The sequence below is a fragment of the Colossoma macropomum genome, unplaced genomic scaffold (genome assembly GCF_904425465.1).
Source record: "Colossoma macropomum unplaced genomic scaffold, Colossoma_macropomum, whole genome shotgun sequence".
NCBI lineage: Eukaryota > Metazoa > Chordata > Actinopteri > Characiformes > Serrasalmidae > Colossoma > Colossoma macropomum.
The window spans coordinates 40,654,536-40,669,969 of NW_023494803.1; the positions used below are offsets into that span (position 1 = coordinate 40,654,536).

Here is a 15,434-nt window from a genome sequence, read left to right on the forward strand (position 1 = left end):
GCTGCTTCAGATCTGAAAACATCCACAGGTGTTTCTGTCCATCCTTCCACTGTGAGAAGACGACTCAGCGCTGTGGGTCTGAAAGGATGTGTAGCTGTCAAGAAGCCATGGGGCTAATGACTATAATAATGAGTAATAATGAGCCAGGAAGGGGATTCAGTGACTGATTGGCAGGCAGACCCACAGTGATTGACAGGTGTGGTTCCTATATCTCCTGCTGTGTTATCAGGTCCACTCTCAGAGAGCAGGATCTGACCGGTCAGCTGGTACTCACGGGGAGGAAAGGAAATGTTTTCACTGACAGAGTGAAAATGTTTCCTTTCTGCTTCTTTAGTCCCGAGGAAAACCTTCATTATTTCTCTGACACTTTGTTTCCGACTTAAAAGGTTTTCGTGGGAAGATTGCCCAGACGCTTTGTTAGAGGAAACATGCTTTTTAGGCAAAAATAATACTGACCAGCTGAAAGACTGCATAATCCTTAAACTCTATCTGCTGAATAATTCACAGTAAATACTGAATAATTCATAGTAGTTACTGTATAGTTAATAGTAGATACTCGATATTTCATAGTTAATGAATAATTCATAGTAGATACTAAAATAATTCATAGTAGATCCTGAATATTTCACAGTAGATTTTGAATAATTCATAGTAGATACTAAACAATTCATAGATACTAAATAATTTATAGTAGATACTAAATAATTCATAGTAGATACTAAATAATTCATAGATACTAAATAATTCATAGTAGATACTGAATAACAGTAATAATAAATAATGCTTATCATGTCTTAAGATCAATAACTGAATAATAAGGCTGTCTAGAGTCGTCATAATGCAGTACTAATTATATGTAATATACTTACACAACTAATTATACAGTTAATTACAACGCGAATGACATTTTCTACAGACTTTTTATGTTTGTTTTGATGTCAGAAAATGCAAAAACAGGATTTTGTTTTGTTTTAAAGATTTCAGTGATAATCTTTCATCAAATTCAAATTAAAATATCTATAAATAATATTTTAATATTATTAAAATATCTCCTCTAATTACAAAAAACAAATGTGTTGCATGGATCAATAGTTTCAAAGCTGCAGTTTCCACACAGTATTTGTCTTTGTTTCAATGAGTCAGAACTAATTCATACAAAACCACAGCATAATTTTGTTATTGCTGGTGACATCTGAGGGTGAATGATCAGTTAAATGAAGTTTGGGATGAGTTTGGTCAGAATTAGCCGTAGAGTTGGATTGTGGAGACGGGATTGAGATCTGTGCTGATGATCAAATGTGCCTTAATGATCAGCATCATCCTGATTGGAGAGATTACATCCAGCACCTGGAATGAAATGAAATTTGCCACGGCGCAGCCGACAGCGTGACTCAGGCTGAATTTGTCATTAAGGAAATAAGAGGAGTGCACTGCAGTAGGATGGAGTCTGTCACTCAGTGACTCTGTAAAAACACTGCTCGGGTCAGCAGGACTGCAGATGATCCTGGACACTAACTGTGACTTTTGTGAATGATTTAAATGGGGTAACGTGTAAGTATGTGCGTGGAAGTTAATGTACACAATAGCAGGACGTGGCAGGACCTCCGCCTTCCTGTTCCCTCATTCCAGGCATTTCCTCACCCTTCTACAGACTGGAGCTGCACAGTATGGACCAAATACCATACTGCAGTTCAGGCTGTATCAATTACTGGATTAAATTTGATTTCTCTGTTTAAATGAATGAATGAATGAATGAATAAATAAATAAATAGTACCTTTTGTACTCAACAAAATAATGGAAATTAAAACACCAGCACATAAGAAGTCTAATACTTCAATACATAAAATAAAATTAAAAACATAATTAAAACCATAATCACTTAAGAGAATAATAAAAATTATTTTAAAATTTCAAAGAAATAAGGGAGAAAATAAACAATATACAAGACGATTACCGACACAATATTTAAAGGTTAAAGTCATTATGCATAATTAATTAAATCAGCGGTGACTGACTGTCAGTCAGTTATTTTGACCAAAATTACCATCTGTGATCAGTCAACATGCCCGATAAAAATGAAGGAATATATAAAAGGCTTATTTTCATATGTAAACCATTTAAATGAAGTATGAATAGGATCCTTTTGTACTTTGATGTATTTGTGAGCTAAATGTGGAATCAAGGAGGGTCTCTGAGTGTTTTCTGTCCATGATAGGTGGGGCTGGGAGGAGGAGGTGAACCTACGGTTAATATCATTTGGGGCCGCCCACTGCTGCTGATATCAGTCTAAAAAGTGTTTTAGAGGTGGCGCAAAGTCATTACAGTTTTAGGGTTACATGACTATCGCTGTCAGTTGAAAACCATCTCCTTTTTTTTTACTTTTTTTGCATAATTTGAAAGCTCCACTTCCCCTTGTGTTAAAATTTCATAATGAATGGAAGAAAATTGCTTAATAATCCGATAACTGAAGAAAATCAGATTTTGTCGGTAATCTGATCGACACATTTATATGCTCTTGAGTAATCAGATAATGAACTCCAGGTCTACATGAGTCAGACAGTAATCAGATTTCTGTTTTGCAACCAGCCAATAAACTCACAGAAGAAGACACGACATAAACGTAATGTAAAATTCAAACTTCATGCTGCGGATTTTCAAGAAAATCATCGCACCACTTTACCTGAAAATATAAACATACATCATCTAGAAAATGAAAGAATATTTAAATCCTTCATTTCGTCAAGCATGTAGTCGGTTTCATTGTCGCTCCAAAAGCGTCTTGCTGCATCTCGCAGCAGCACTGCTCTCTTACTTCCAGTACCTCTGCCTGTTTTCGCACACACAAAAACCAAAATCCAAAAGAAATCAGAGTAAGGGTTTACATGCTCTGAGCAATCTGATTACTGAGCTAAAATCCAACTCTATTTTCCGGATTTCTTAATCAGATTTCTAGTCCATGCTCCGATCTAAGAACTCAGCGTATGGTGTTTACATGACCATTTGAATAATCAGATAACTGCAGAAATCTGATTATGATTGGATTATTGAGTGCATGTAAACACACTCAGTATCTTCCAATTAAGGTTAAGAATGTTTTTCCTTCTCCTGTAAAGTTTCCACGGTGCGGATATGAGGTTTTGTTCCGACAGTGTTCTGCTCTATGACCAGAAACACAAACTAATAAGATAAAAAAGGTCAAACAGTACTGCAAAGGCCAATATGGCTATAATTAGTAATAAACCATGTATTATATAGCCCTAAAATAGACTGATTTTCCTCGTGATCGCTGCCCTTTTGCGTGCAGAGTTGCTGTTTTTTCCCTCTGTTGCCCAGAAGCCACTCAGCTGTTTGCGCTCACGTGCTGTAGACACTGCAGTGAGGCAGCAGCGTGAAAATGAACATGACAGATTAAATGAATATGAATTTTGCAGTGTCTTTATTCTTAGTACACTAGGCAGCGCTCTCCAGCACAGAGTAATGGCTGGGTTTGAATGGCAGAATCTGATGTTTTATGTCTAATTTAAGGACATTTCACTCTGAAAGGGATCATGCCATTCAGTCCATTCATTTTTATTGATATCCAGCACTGTCTGTAATGTGGCAGAACCAGCCAGACGCTTGCGGTAAAAACAAGAAATGAGTAATAATCGTAGTCGGTGAACAGGCGTAGGTCAAATCCAATAAGACAACAGACAGAAAAGGACAAACATAACAACGGCAACCAGATCCAAAAAGGCAAAGTCAGAAAATCCACAAACGAGGTCAAATATGCAAGAAGGCAAGACAACAATCAGGAAACTCTCAGTAGCTCTACTGGGAGAATTAATACCTCGCAAAATAATTAGTCTAAAGCCTGGGCTTTTAAACTGAACCAAGCCTAGTCGTATGACAAACAGAGCAGGTACAACAGATCAGTATTCAGGTGAATGTGAACGTTGACTGGTGGATTGCGGAAGTCCTACAGTCATGTGATCTCCCACGGCATTCTGGGAAATGGAGTCCTTGTCTGAGTCGGAGCCAGAGGGATGCGTGACACTGTCAATCACGTTGTTGATCACATTTGATGCTGTTGTAGCTTTTTGTGCATATAAACGTTCAGCAGAGTCCCAAAGCTCAGCGTTCCCTCCAGAGGGAGAAACTCTCTCCCACAGAATCCACTTTTCTCAGCTGCCTGAAACGCCTCGTTGGAATTCCAGCCCTTTTCCTTTGTTACAGAATGACTCAATCTCGTAACACAGTCCTTACTGCCCGCCTACTGGCGAGCTCGGCACGCCCTCACAAGAGAGCCACAAAGTAAAAACATCATCGCCCTGAAATGTCCAGCTCCAGTCCATCGAGTCTACCAGCTTCTTCTACCGGACTTTCAGGATTGACTCTGGCTTAAACTGAAACGGCAGAACCGACGCCGCTGTAAGAACAGCCACAGCGCAGAAATTGTAGCAGGATGGTGCTCTAGCAGTTGACCAATCAGAACAGAGTGGGCGAGTTAGCCAAGCAGAGCACACTAGGCTCATCGGGAGGCGTGGCTTAAAGACACAGGAGCTCTAACAGAGCATTTCAGACAGAGCGTGAACAGAGATGTACAGTGTGAGAAAACTAATATGTTTTTGAAACATTGAAGCTTATAAATCTGTTCTGTTAGATCAAAAAATAAAATTATGAACTTGAAATTGAGCATAAAAGGGCAACTTTACGGCTTTGCGTTGTGTTTATCTGCTTTGCCTTGAACTGGAGGCCCTTGTGTTGAAGTCTTATTCAGTCATAGTGCATTTACACTGGTCCAGCATATCAACGGATGTCAGCACATATACCAGTGTAAGTCCTGCAACTCTCACACTGTGATGTGTTTGTGTGTGTAGGTGGGGAATCCTCGTGTGGAGCTGACGTTGTCCGAGCTGCAGGAGATGGCCATTCGGCAGCAGCAGCAGATAGAATCTCAGCAACAGATGCTGGTGGCCAAGGTAGACCCTGCCTTCACCTGTCTATTACAGCTCACACACATACACTCTCTTACAGTTTACACTCTCTTCCATCTGAAAGTATGTGTAACTGAAGTGGGTGAGCTGGTTTGGGGGTATTTCCAGCAGTGTAGTGGTGAATGTACAGGTGAGTGTACTGTACCCTCTAAGTAAAGAGTAAAATAAATCAACAAAACTCTTTATGACAAGTCATTCCAAAGTTCTGAATGGTCTTATGTCTGGGATACATCTATCAGGATTAGCTCTAATTAAAGATCTAAAGGTGGTCTAAAAAATCTTGTGTAGAAACATACAAACATACAAATGTACTACATTATAGTACACTCCAATAAAAAACTAAGAAAATAGTGTTCTTTTTGATGAAAAATCATGAAAAAGAATTATGGGATGCAGCCTGTCTGCAGGAACAACACTCCATCATGTCGACGAGAAAGGGTGGGGCTAAACTGCTGTAGGCTAAATGGGTGGGGCTAAACTGCTGTAAGTGGAATGGGTGGGGCTAAACTGCTGTAGACTTAATGGGTGGGGCTAAACTGCTGCAGGTGGAATGGGTGGGGCTAAACTGCTGTAGGCTGAATGGGTGGGGCTAAGCTGCTGTAGGCTGAATGGATGGGGCTAAACTGTAGGCTGAATGGGCGGGGCTAAACTACTGTAGGGTGAATGGGTGGGGCTAAGCTGCTGTAGACTGAATGGGTGGAACTGAACTACTCTAAGGTGAATGGGTGGGGCTAAACTACTGTAGGCTGAATGGGTGGAGCTAAACTGCTGTAGGCTGAGTAGGTGTGGCTAAACTGCTGTAGGCTGAATGGGCGGAGCTAAACTACTGTAGGCTGAATGGGTGGGGCTAAACTGCTGTAGGCTGAATGGGTGGGACTAACATGCTGTGGGCGCAATGGGTGGGACTAAACTACTGTAGGCTGAATGGGTGGGGCTAAACTGCTGTAGGCTGAATAGGTGGGGCTAAGCTGCTGTAGACTGAATGGGTGAGCTAAACTACTGTAGGCTGAATGGGTGGGGCTAAACTGCTGTAGGCTAAACGGGTGGGCTAAAATACTGTAGGCTGAATGGGCAGGTTTAAACTGCTTTGGACTAAGTGGGTGGAGTTAAAGTACTATAGGCTGAATGGGTGGGACTAAACTGCTGTAGACTGAATAGGTGGCTCTAAACTGCTGTAGGCTGAATGGGTAGGTCTAACCTGCTGTAGGCTGAATGGGTGGGGCTAAACTGCTGTAGGCTGAATGGGTGGGGCTAAGCTGCTGTAGGCTGAGTAAGTTGTAATATGTAAACGTGTTTATAGTTGCGACATCACAACCATGATGAATTCTAAACAGGCTGTTTTTGCACCGTGGTTTTCACAAATGGATTGTATAGATAATCTAATTTATAATTTAATTACATTTTGTGTTTACGTAGTGCATCAAAGTCCTTTTTAGAGGTTATTTGGTGTCCCTGACTTCTTCTCCTATTACTTTTAGCTTAAGCTGTCTGGCTAACTTAGTGAATTACCCCACTGGACACGTATTATTTGTTGAGAGCTTGTTGATCTATTGATCCCTGTGAGAATCAGTGTCTGTGCGCTTGTAAGAACTGTGTTTATCTCAGACGGACGTGCACACATGGTCATCTGAACATGCACACCCACGGACATGTGATCTCCTGGTCAAAACACTGTCTCAGCTGTCTTCGCTCTGATTGATGGCGCTGGCTGTCCTCCAGTAAGCCGTGTCAGGAGTTGTAAAGAGGATTCTGTTTGTAAAGAGAATGAGTGAGTCAAAGCCACACGTATTTATATTACATATTTAGAAAATAATAGGTGGAAGTAATTTAAAATGCTTTACACAGACGAATACAACTGAAAAAAATATTAAAATCTATATCAAAGATAACAATGAAGAAAGATAAATACACATAAATACACATAAACATTGTGTTGTAGTTCTTGCCCTGAGAGCTTAAACAATAAGGCTAAAGTTTTTTGGGGTCAGGGATTTAGCCTAGTCCTGGACTATGCAGCATTCTGTATGGAGATTCTCCATTGAAGGGAAAATGCAGTCCAGGACTAGACTTAATACTTAATCTCAGCCCAGGAAGTCGACCCTAATGAAGAGTCAACACTTCAGTTTCTCACTCTCAACAACAGAACTCACCAGTTGTGTAAATCTGTGACCTCACTACGATTTGCATATAATAAACTAAGCTTTTTTCTGGATTTTCATATATAAAAATTGTATTTTAGCCAAATGTTTGCATGGTATTTATTATGGAATAGTATTGTGATCTGTTATAATGCATTATAACGCTACTTACTGAATAATTTATAATAAACAATGACTCATAGTGGTTATTTAATAATTCTTAATAAACACTGAATAATTCTAATTAATGAATAATTCATAGCATATACATAACAGTTTGTACTAGTTACTGCATAATTCATACACACTGCATAATTCATAGTAGTTATTGAGGAATAGCTGCAACTCAGTAATTCATAGTGGTTAATGAGTAATTCAGAGAAGATACTGAATAATTCATAGCAGTTACAGAACAATTCATAAAAGTTACTGCATAATTCATACACACTGAATAATCCTTAGTTATTGAATGATTCATCGCTGCAACTTCGTTTATAGTGGTTAATGAATAATTCAGAGATGATACTGAATAATTTATAGCAGTTACAAAACAATTCATACTAGTTTACTGCATAATTCATACATACTGAATAATTCATATTACAACCCCAGTTCCAAAAAAGTTGGGACGCTTTGTAAATAAATAAATGTAAATAAAAAGAGAATGCAATGATTTGCAAATCTCATAGACCCATATTTTATTCACAATCGAACATAGAACACATTTCAGATGTTGAAAGTGAGACATTTTACTATTTCATGAAAAACATTAACTCATGTAGAACCTTATGGCAGCAATGCATCTCAAAAAAGTTGGGACAACTGGGGCAACAAAAGGCTGGAAAAGTAAGTGGTACTAATAAAAAACAGCTGGAGGAGCAATTTGCAAATAACTCACATGACTCGCTACAAAAAGAGCATTTTAGAGAGGCGGAGTTTCTCAGGAGCAAAGATGGGCAGAGTTTCACAAATCTGCGAAAAACTGTGTCTAAAAATTGTGGAACAATTTCAGAAAAATGTTTCTCAATGTAAAATTGTGAAGACTTTGAAAATCCCGCCATCTGCAGTACATAATATCATCAAAAGATTCAGAGAATCTGGAGAAATCCCTGTATGCAAGGGACAAGGCCGACGGTCTTGAATGCGCATGATCTTCGGGCCCTCAGGCAGCACTGCATTAAAAACAGGCATGATTCTGTACTGGAAATCACTGCACGGGCTCAGGAACACTTCCAGAAATCACTGTCTGTGAACACAGTTTGCCATGCAATCCACAAATGCAAGTTACAGCTGTATCATGCCAAGAAGAAGCCATATGTCAACGCAATCCAGAAACACCGCCACCTTCTCTGGGCCAAAGCTCATTTAAAATGGACTGAGGCAAAATGGAAAACTGTTCTGTGGTGAGATGAATCAAAATTTGAAGTTCTTTTTGGAATCCACAGATGCCGTGTCCTGTGGACTCGAGAGGAGAGGGACCATCCAGCTTGTTATCAGCTCACAGTTCAAAAGCCTGCATCTCTGATGGTCTGGGGCTGCATTAGTGCCTATGGCGTGGGCAGCTTACAAACCTGGAAAGGCTCTATCAATGCTGAACAGTGTATAGAGGTTTTAGAACAACATTTGCTCCCATCCAGACAGCGTCTCTTTCAGGGAAGGCCTTGAATATTTCAGAAAGATAATGCTAAACCACAACTGCGTCCATTACAACAGCATGGCTTTGCAGAAGAAGAGTCCGGGTGCTGAACTGGCCTGTCTGCAGTCCAGACCTTTTACCAGTAGAAAATATTTTGCGCATCATGAAATGAAACATCCAGCAAACAAGACCCAGAACTGTTGAGCAGCCAGAATCCTACATCAGACAAGAATGGGACAACATTCCTCTCCCAAACTCCAGCAACTGGTCTCCTCACTTCCTAGACGTTTACAGACTGGTGTTAAAAGAAGAGGGGATGGTACACAGTGGTAGATGGAGCCCTGCACCAACTTTTTTGAGATGTGTTGCTGCCATCAAGTTCTAAATGAGTTACTGTTTTTCGTGAAATGGTAAAATGTCTCAATTTCGACATCTGATATGTGTTCTGTGTTCTACTGTATATAAATATGGGTCTATGAGATTTGCAAATCATTGCATTCTCTTTTTATTTACATTTATTTACATTTTACACAGAGTCCCAACTTTTTAGGGATTGGGGTTGTAGTTACTGAATGATCAATAGCAGTAACTCAATAATTCATAGTGGTTATTAATTAATTAATTAATAGTAGCTACTGAATAATATCTGTCTTAAGATAATTATGAGCTAGTCTGTGTGTTAAAGGGTTAATCAGAAGCTTAAGGAACTGAGGAACTGAGGATCTGAGTATCGCTGCAGTAATCTGGGAGTACGTGCGCGGGAATCTTGGCTCCACTGTGCTGGCGCTGTATTGTGAGCTGGTTCTGGCGTCATTGTTGATACAGCGCAGCGGTCAGTGTGTGATAGCTGACCGCTGTAGGCGTGGGCTTTAGGTCAGTGCGTGACGGAGCGGTGCGTGTTGTCAGGGACACAGTGCTCTAACCTTCAAACAACAACAGGAAGTGGCTCCATGGACACAGGAAATGAGATCAGCATGGAGCTGCAGCTGGCAGGAAGAGGGTGGAATTACCGTGTGAGTGAATGAAAAGCTCTGCTGATGTTTAGAAGGAGGAGCGAGTCAAACAAGCTCTAACTCAACAAGACAAACTGCGCCTGGACAGTTTTTATGAGAAACCAGCAGAGAACTGAGGAGATTGACGGCCAATTTTTATAATTTAGCACATCTGTGGATTAAATCAGCACAACACCTCATCGTTTTGTTGATTGTAAGGTAAGATAAACTTTTATTATCCCACAAGGGGAAATGTGCGTATTTTACAGCAGCAGAAAAAAGAACAAAATATGAAAATATAAATAAACACACAACAGTTTAAAATGAGAAAAAAGTAAAATAAAATGTAAATATAAATATCGCACCTATAAAAATTACATATATTGCACAGAAGAGACATAGTTTATTGCATATTTGAGGATAAAACGAAGTTTATATTATTATTATTATTTATTATTATTATTATTATTACTATTATTATTTTAGGAGGGGGAGATTTAGTCTAGTTGCTTAGGGTGGGGGGGTGTGCCTCATGATTTGCTTAGAACAATGACTGCTGTTCCAAATGAATCACCAGGTGAAAATGCATGCACTTATTTTATCATTTATATTTTTATATTGCCCCACTGTAGTGAAATATGGACAATATGATGATATTTATTGTTATTGTGATCAATTACATCACAGCTTTTCTGAGTGTATCGGTACTTAAGGAACACTGAACAACTGCATGTTTAGAAATTAGAAATAAAGCACAGTTTGGCCTGTTTAATTGAAATCAGTGTGGGACAGTATGCAAATTACTGAATAAACTCTTTAACTTACAGTTTTGATAGTGTTTAATGTGGCACTAGTGATGTATGTCTGTTTAAACCTGATATATATTGAATATATTGTGTACTATAAAAATATCTTAGGGGAATTCCACTGATTTTTCAAAATTTGAAACTGACTGACTTAGTTTTCTTTACAGTGGTGGTGATAGGAACCAGGCGTCCTGATGTCTACAATGCAAATATAGCCATTTTACTCACTATCCAAAATCACCAATGAACCTACACGCCTTCTATGTTTTTATATATATACTGTTGATGGTAAAATAGTGACAAAATCTGAAAAAATAAGTTTAATAAGTTTTCTTTGGGGACTTTTTGTCTTACAAGACCATTCTTATATCATTCCACCTTAACTTGATTAAAAATAAATTGATGAAAATGTATCACAAAAATACTACCGTGAAACAGTGTCTCAGACATCAGTCAGTGAATTCATGACCCTTCCATGTAATAACTTGAGGTGTGGACGTCTGGTTCCTATCACCACCACTCTGAACAATTCTGACTCTGTAAGTTTCTCTGGTATGAAACATTTTGCACCAAACCACTCTGAATGATTTTTTTTGACACGTTAACTGTTTAATAATGCAGACATTTTTAAAAATTGGTTCCCCTTTATGTATTGTGACATATTTTCCATGTCACCCATTAGCTGTAGTGCTTTTAATTTGATGAATTCAGATGTGTATATTATTTCCACATAAATATAATCTATTTTATTGACACAATTATTGCCAAAAGTGCAAAAAAATCAAAGGCAAATTAGTGTGGATGGTGTATATTTCATATACAGTCCTGTGCGAAAGTCTTAAGCCATCTCAGAAAAATGTTTAAAGCTATTTATCTGGGCAGAGAGTGTGTGTTTGACAGTAAAAGCTCTATATAACATTTGAATAAATTGAAATAAACAACAATGCAATAAAGAGAATGTGTTGCTTTCAGTAAATGTATTGATGTATAGATTAAAAGAATACATTTAAAAGAACACAGGTTTCGTTCCTGATATCTCGCTGCTCTCCAGCACCTGATTTAATTTAACATTCTGGGGTCCACAAACCCACCCACATGTCAAATTCTCTGTGTCTGTATCTGTATCTGTATCTTTGTGATGATCCAGCTCAGAAATCCAGTTCAAACACTTCCTGAATCTGTAGAGTCGCCCTTTCCGTTCCATCTCATCACGAGATCAAACGAGACTCACATCCAGAGTTATGAGCCTATGAAGAGGGGCTGAGATACACGCCATCTGCCTCTCACCGTGTGGAACTGGTGGATTCGTGTGTCCGTCTACATTCTGTGTAAAACTGACCAATGGACACTCAGGAAAGCAGAAACCCGTCATTCTTCATTCAGTCCACATCGGACACTCATGTGAAAGGCGTGCAGAGAGTTTTCAGCTGCTGAAGCTGCTGCAGCGGTTTTGGAAAGTAGTGATGAAGATAACGGAGCATTTTGATATGAAACATATGAGGATCATGTTATATGAAGAGCCTTTAAAGGAGAGTTGAAGAAGATATGAACAAATCCAGAACACGCCTTTAGACCCCAGAGGGTTGATCACTGAAGGACTGATTAGAAACACTACATATTGGATGGTAACTGTAAAAACTGGACTTCCTCCAGGAGGGATTTGGAAATGGGTTTTTTTTGTTTGTTTGTTTTTTAACAAATAAATGTTGACTGTTCAAATAAATAGCCTTATTTATTTTCTTAGGTGGCCTAAGAGTTCTGCTCAGTGCTGTATGTAGTTTTTATATTAGTGCATTAGTGATAAATATTAATTAGTGATGCTTTAGTGTCTCTCTGTTTTATGAACATGTGGTAAAAATGCATGTATTTTATTCCTGTGTAAATGATGGACACGTCTGATTGAAGTCAGTTTGGTGCTGTGCTGTCAGTGTGCTGTTATGGTGTTTGTAGTAGAGGTGTTTGTAGTAGAGGTGTTTGTAGTAGAGGTGTCAGCGCTGCAGTAAAAAAATGTTTTTTGTTCGTTGTTCTGACGCTGGAGCGCTGGATTGTGTCGAGTCGACACGTGTGTCAGGCTGAGCTTTGTTTCTGTTCATTCTAGAGGAAACCTGACTGTGCTGATCAGCAGATACACACTCTCTCTCTCTCTCTCTCTCTCTCTCTCTCCTCTCTCTCTCTCTGTCATTTCTCTGTCTCTTGCTTTACCATTTTCTCGCGCTCTTGTCTCTCTGTCTCTATCTCTCTCTTGCTTCACCACTTTCTCTGTCATCTCTTACTCTGTCTCTTTCCCTCTCTGTCTCTCTCTCTCTTGCTTTACCATTTTCTCGCACTCTTGTCTCTCTCTCTCTCTATTTCTCTTTATCTCTCTATTCTCTCTCTCTGCCTCTCTCTTTCCTCTGTCTCTTTCTACCTCTCGTGTCTCTCTATTTCTCTCTCTTTTCTCTGTCTTTCTCTCTCTTCTCTCTTTTTCTCTTCGTCTCTCTCTCTCTCGCTTTACCACTTTCTCACTCTCTCATCTCTCTCTCTCCCTTTACCACTCCCTCTCTCTTTCTCTCTCTGTCTCTCTTGTCTTACTTCTCTCTCTCTCTTTCTCTGTTTCTCTCTATCTCTCTATTCTCTCTCATTGTCTTTCTTCTGTCTCTCTCGATCACTCTCTCTCTTCTTTTCTTGCTCTCTCTCTCTCTTTCTCTCCCTCTCTCCAAGGCTCTCCCATTAATCACACACTTACTTTTTCCATTGTTTTTTTTTTTTTGCAGATTTTATTTATTTATTCATGTATTTCCTCATATTTTCATTAATGAGCTTTATTTTTCAGAAAAGGAAACACACTCTTAAAATGTCACACCACATTGTTCGTCTTTATGTATTAACGTCACACACAGTCTCAAAAAAAGGTCCGTCTCAATGTTTATGCTTCAAACGATCTCATAATCAACATAATACTGATAAAGATATGATGACAATCGTAGATAATTTTCTCACATCCTCAGAGGCCGCGTCCTTCACCAAGTTTAGACTGAGTTCTCTTTAAACTCTCTTTCAATCATCAATCGCTTGAGGAAAGGTTCTGAAGAGGTCTCCAAATCCCCAAGACTTGCATATTGTAGCTCTAAGCTGACTGCAGATATTTTCCACAGTCAGCAATCATGTTTGCATCGCAACCAACAGAATGTAAAGTGATGGATCAAAATAGATCTTTTTGGTTTAAATGAGAAGCGTTATGTTTAGAGAAAAACACTGCATTCCAGCATCTGTGAAACACGGTGGTGGTAGTATCATGGTTTGGGCCTGTTTTGCTGTGTCTGGATAAAGAATAAAGTTAATGTTTTGGAATGGCCAAGTTGAAGTCCTGACCTTAGTCCTATAGAAATGTTGCGAAAGGACCTAAAGCAAGCAGTTCATGGGGGAAAGCCACCAACATAACAGAGTTGAAGCTGATTTGTACGGAGGGGCTAAAACTCCACCAAGCCGGAAATGTTTAGCTGCAGTTATTGCTGCACAAGGGGATCCCACCAGATACTGAAAGTGAAGGCTCACGTACTTTTGCCACTCACAGATCTGTAATATTGGATCATTTTTATCAATAAATAAATGTCCAAGTCTAATATTTTTTGTCTCATTTGTTTAATTCAGTTATCTTTATCTACTATTAGGACTTGTGTGAAAATCTGATGAAGTTTTAGGTCAGATTTATGCAGAAATATAGAAAATAAAAGGTTCACAAACTCAATTCAACACAAGCACCAATGTAACAGAACAAAGCTTCCCTGCGCTGTATTTTAGTGCCTAACCTGACTGCAAAACACAGAAAGAAAAACACCATGATCACGATTTATACAGTCCCTATAAATCGTTCCTATAAATGACTAAAAGTAGAGATGATATGTACCCTTGAGGTTACCACACCAATGACAAGAGAGGTGCTGCCCCAATGACAGTTTCATACCCCTCTTTTCACTGGGGTGGAACCCTCAAGGGTCCATCTCAGTACCTTTAGTCAGGGAACATAACTGAACCATAATCCACTGAAATGATATGTTCTAAGCTGTACTGACTCCACACACCCCGTCTCGTCTCCAGGACTTTATTTTACTGTTCTGTTTTAAAACATTCGGTTATGAAAAGGTACAAATACGAACTTTTCACCTGGAGAAACTTATTTAAGGTTCACAATCAGACCTTAAAACCACTGTTGTACCTTTGAGGGAACATTTACACTGTTTGTACCTTGATGAACGAAGAATGTACCTGCACAGAACCTTTACTTCTAACAGTGTGGAGCTCTTCAACTTAATCAAAACTGATCCGGGGTTTTTAAATGTTCTGTCATGTCTTTCTGTGTTCTCCTTCTGTTGTGTTCCCACTCTCCTGCTCTCTCACAGCTCTCCTCTGTTCGTTCTGAGGTGTGTCCAGTGTGGCCCACGTGCAGTGCATGTTGACATTGTGTAGTTTGTTCCAGTTGTTCCTTCCCAGTCTGAAATTCACTCTCTCCCTCTCGTCACTCCCCTCCACTCCTCCCATTTTCCCCCGGCTGTGCTGTAGGAGCAGCGTTTGCGGTATCTGAAGCAGCAGGACCCTCGGCAGGCTGCGTGTGAGCCGGAGAAGCTGCAGAAGCTCAGAGAGCGGGTGGAGAGTCAGGAGGCGAAGCTGAAGAAAATCCGCGCCATGAGGGGTCAGGTGGACTACAGCAAGATCATCAACGGCAGCCTGTGTACGTATGCCTGTATACACTGGGTGGCCACTTTATTAGAAACACCTACTCTCAGTGGCCATTTTATCAGAAACGCCCACAGTACTGTGCCAAAAGTCAGAGAGCACCCTTCATTTATTTAATGTCCAGTCAAAATGGCCATTAAGTACAATTTGTTCATTTTTCAGCTTCAGTAAA

The 15,434-nt window shown here is 39.4% G+C and overlaps 1 protein-coding gene across 4 annotated transcripts in view; it reads left to right on the forward strand.

The window, feature by feature from the left end:
• The window catches only part of ppp1r13ba (protein phosphatase 1, regulatory subunit 13Ba), a 96,424-nt gene that overhangs the window by 52,640 nt on the left and 28,350 nt on the right, over nucleotides 1-15,434 (forward strand). For all 4 annotated transcript variants that reach the window (XM_036593259.1, XM_036593258.1, XM_036593261.1 and 1 more), the window contains 2 exons: nucleotides 4,861-4,962; nucleotides 15,089-15,257. In XM_036593259.1, coding sequence (XP_036449152.1) covers nucleotides 4,861-4,962; nucleotides 15,089-15,257 — 271 coding nt within the window. The remainder of the gene's footprint in view (nucleotides 1-4,860; nucleotides 4,963-15,088; nucleotides 15,258-15,434) is intronic.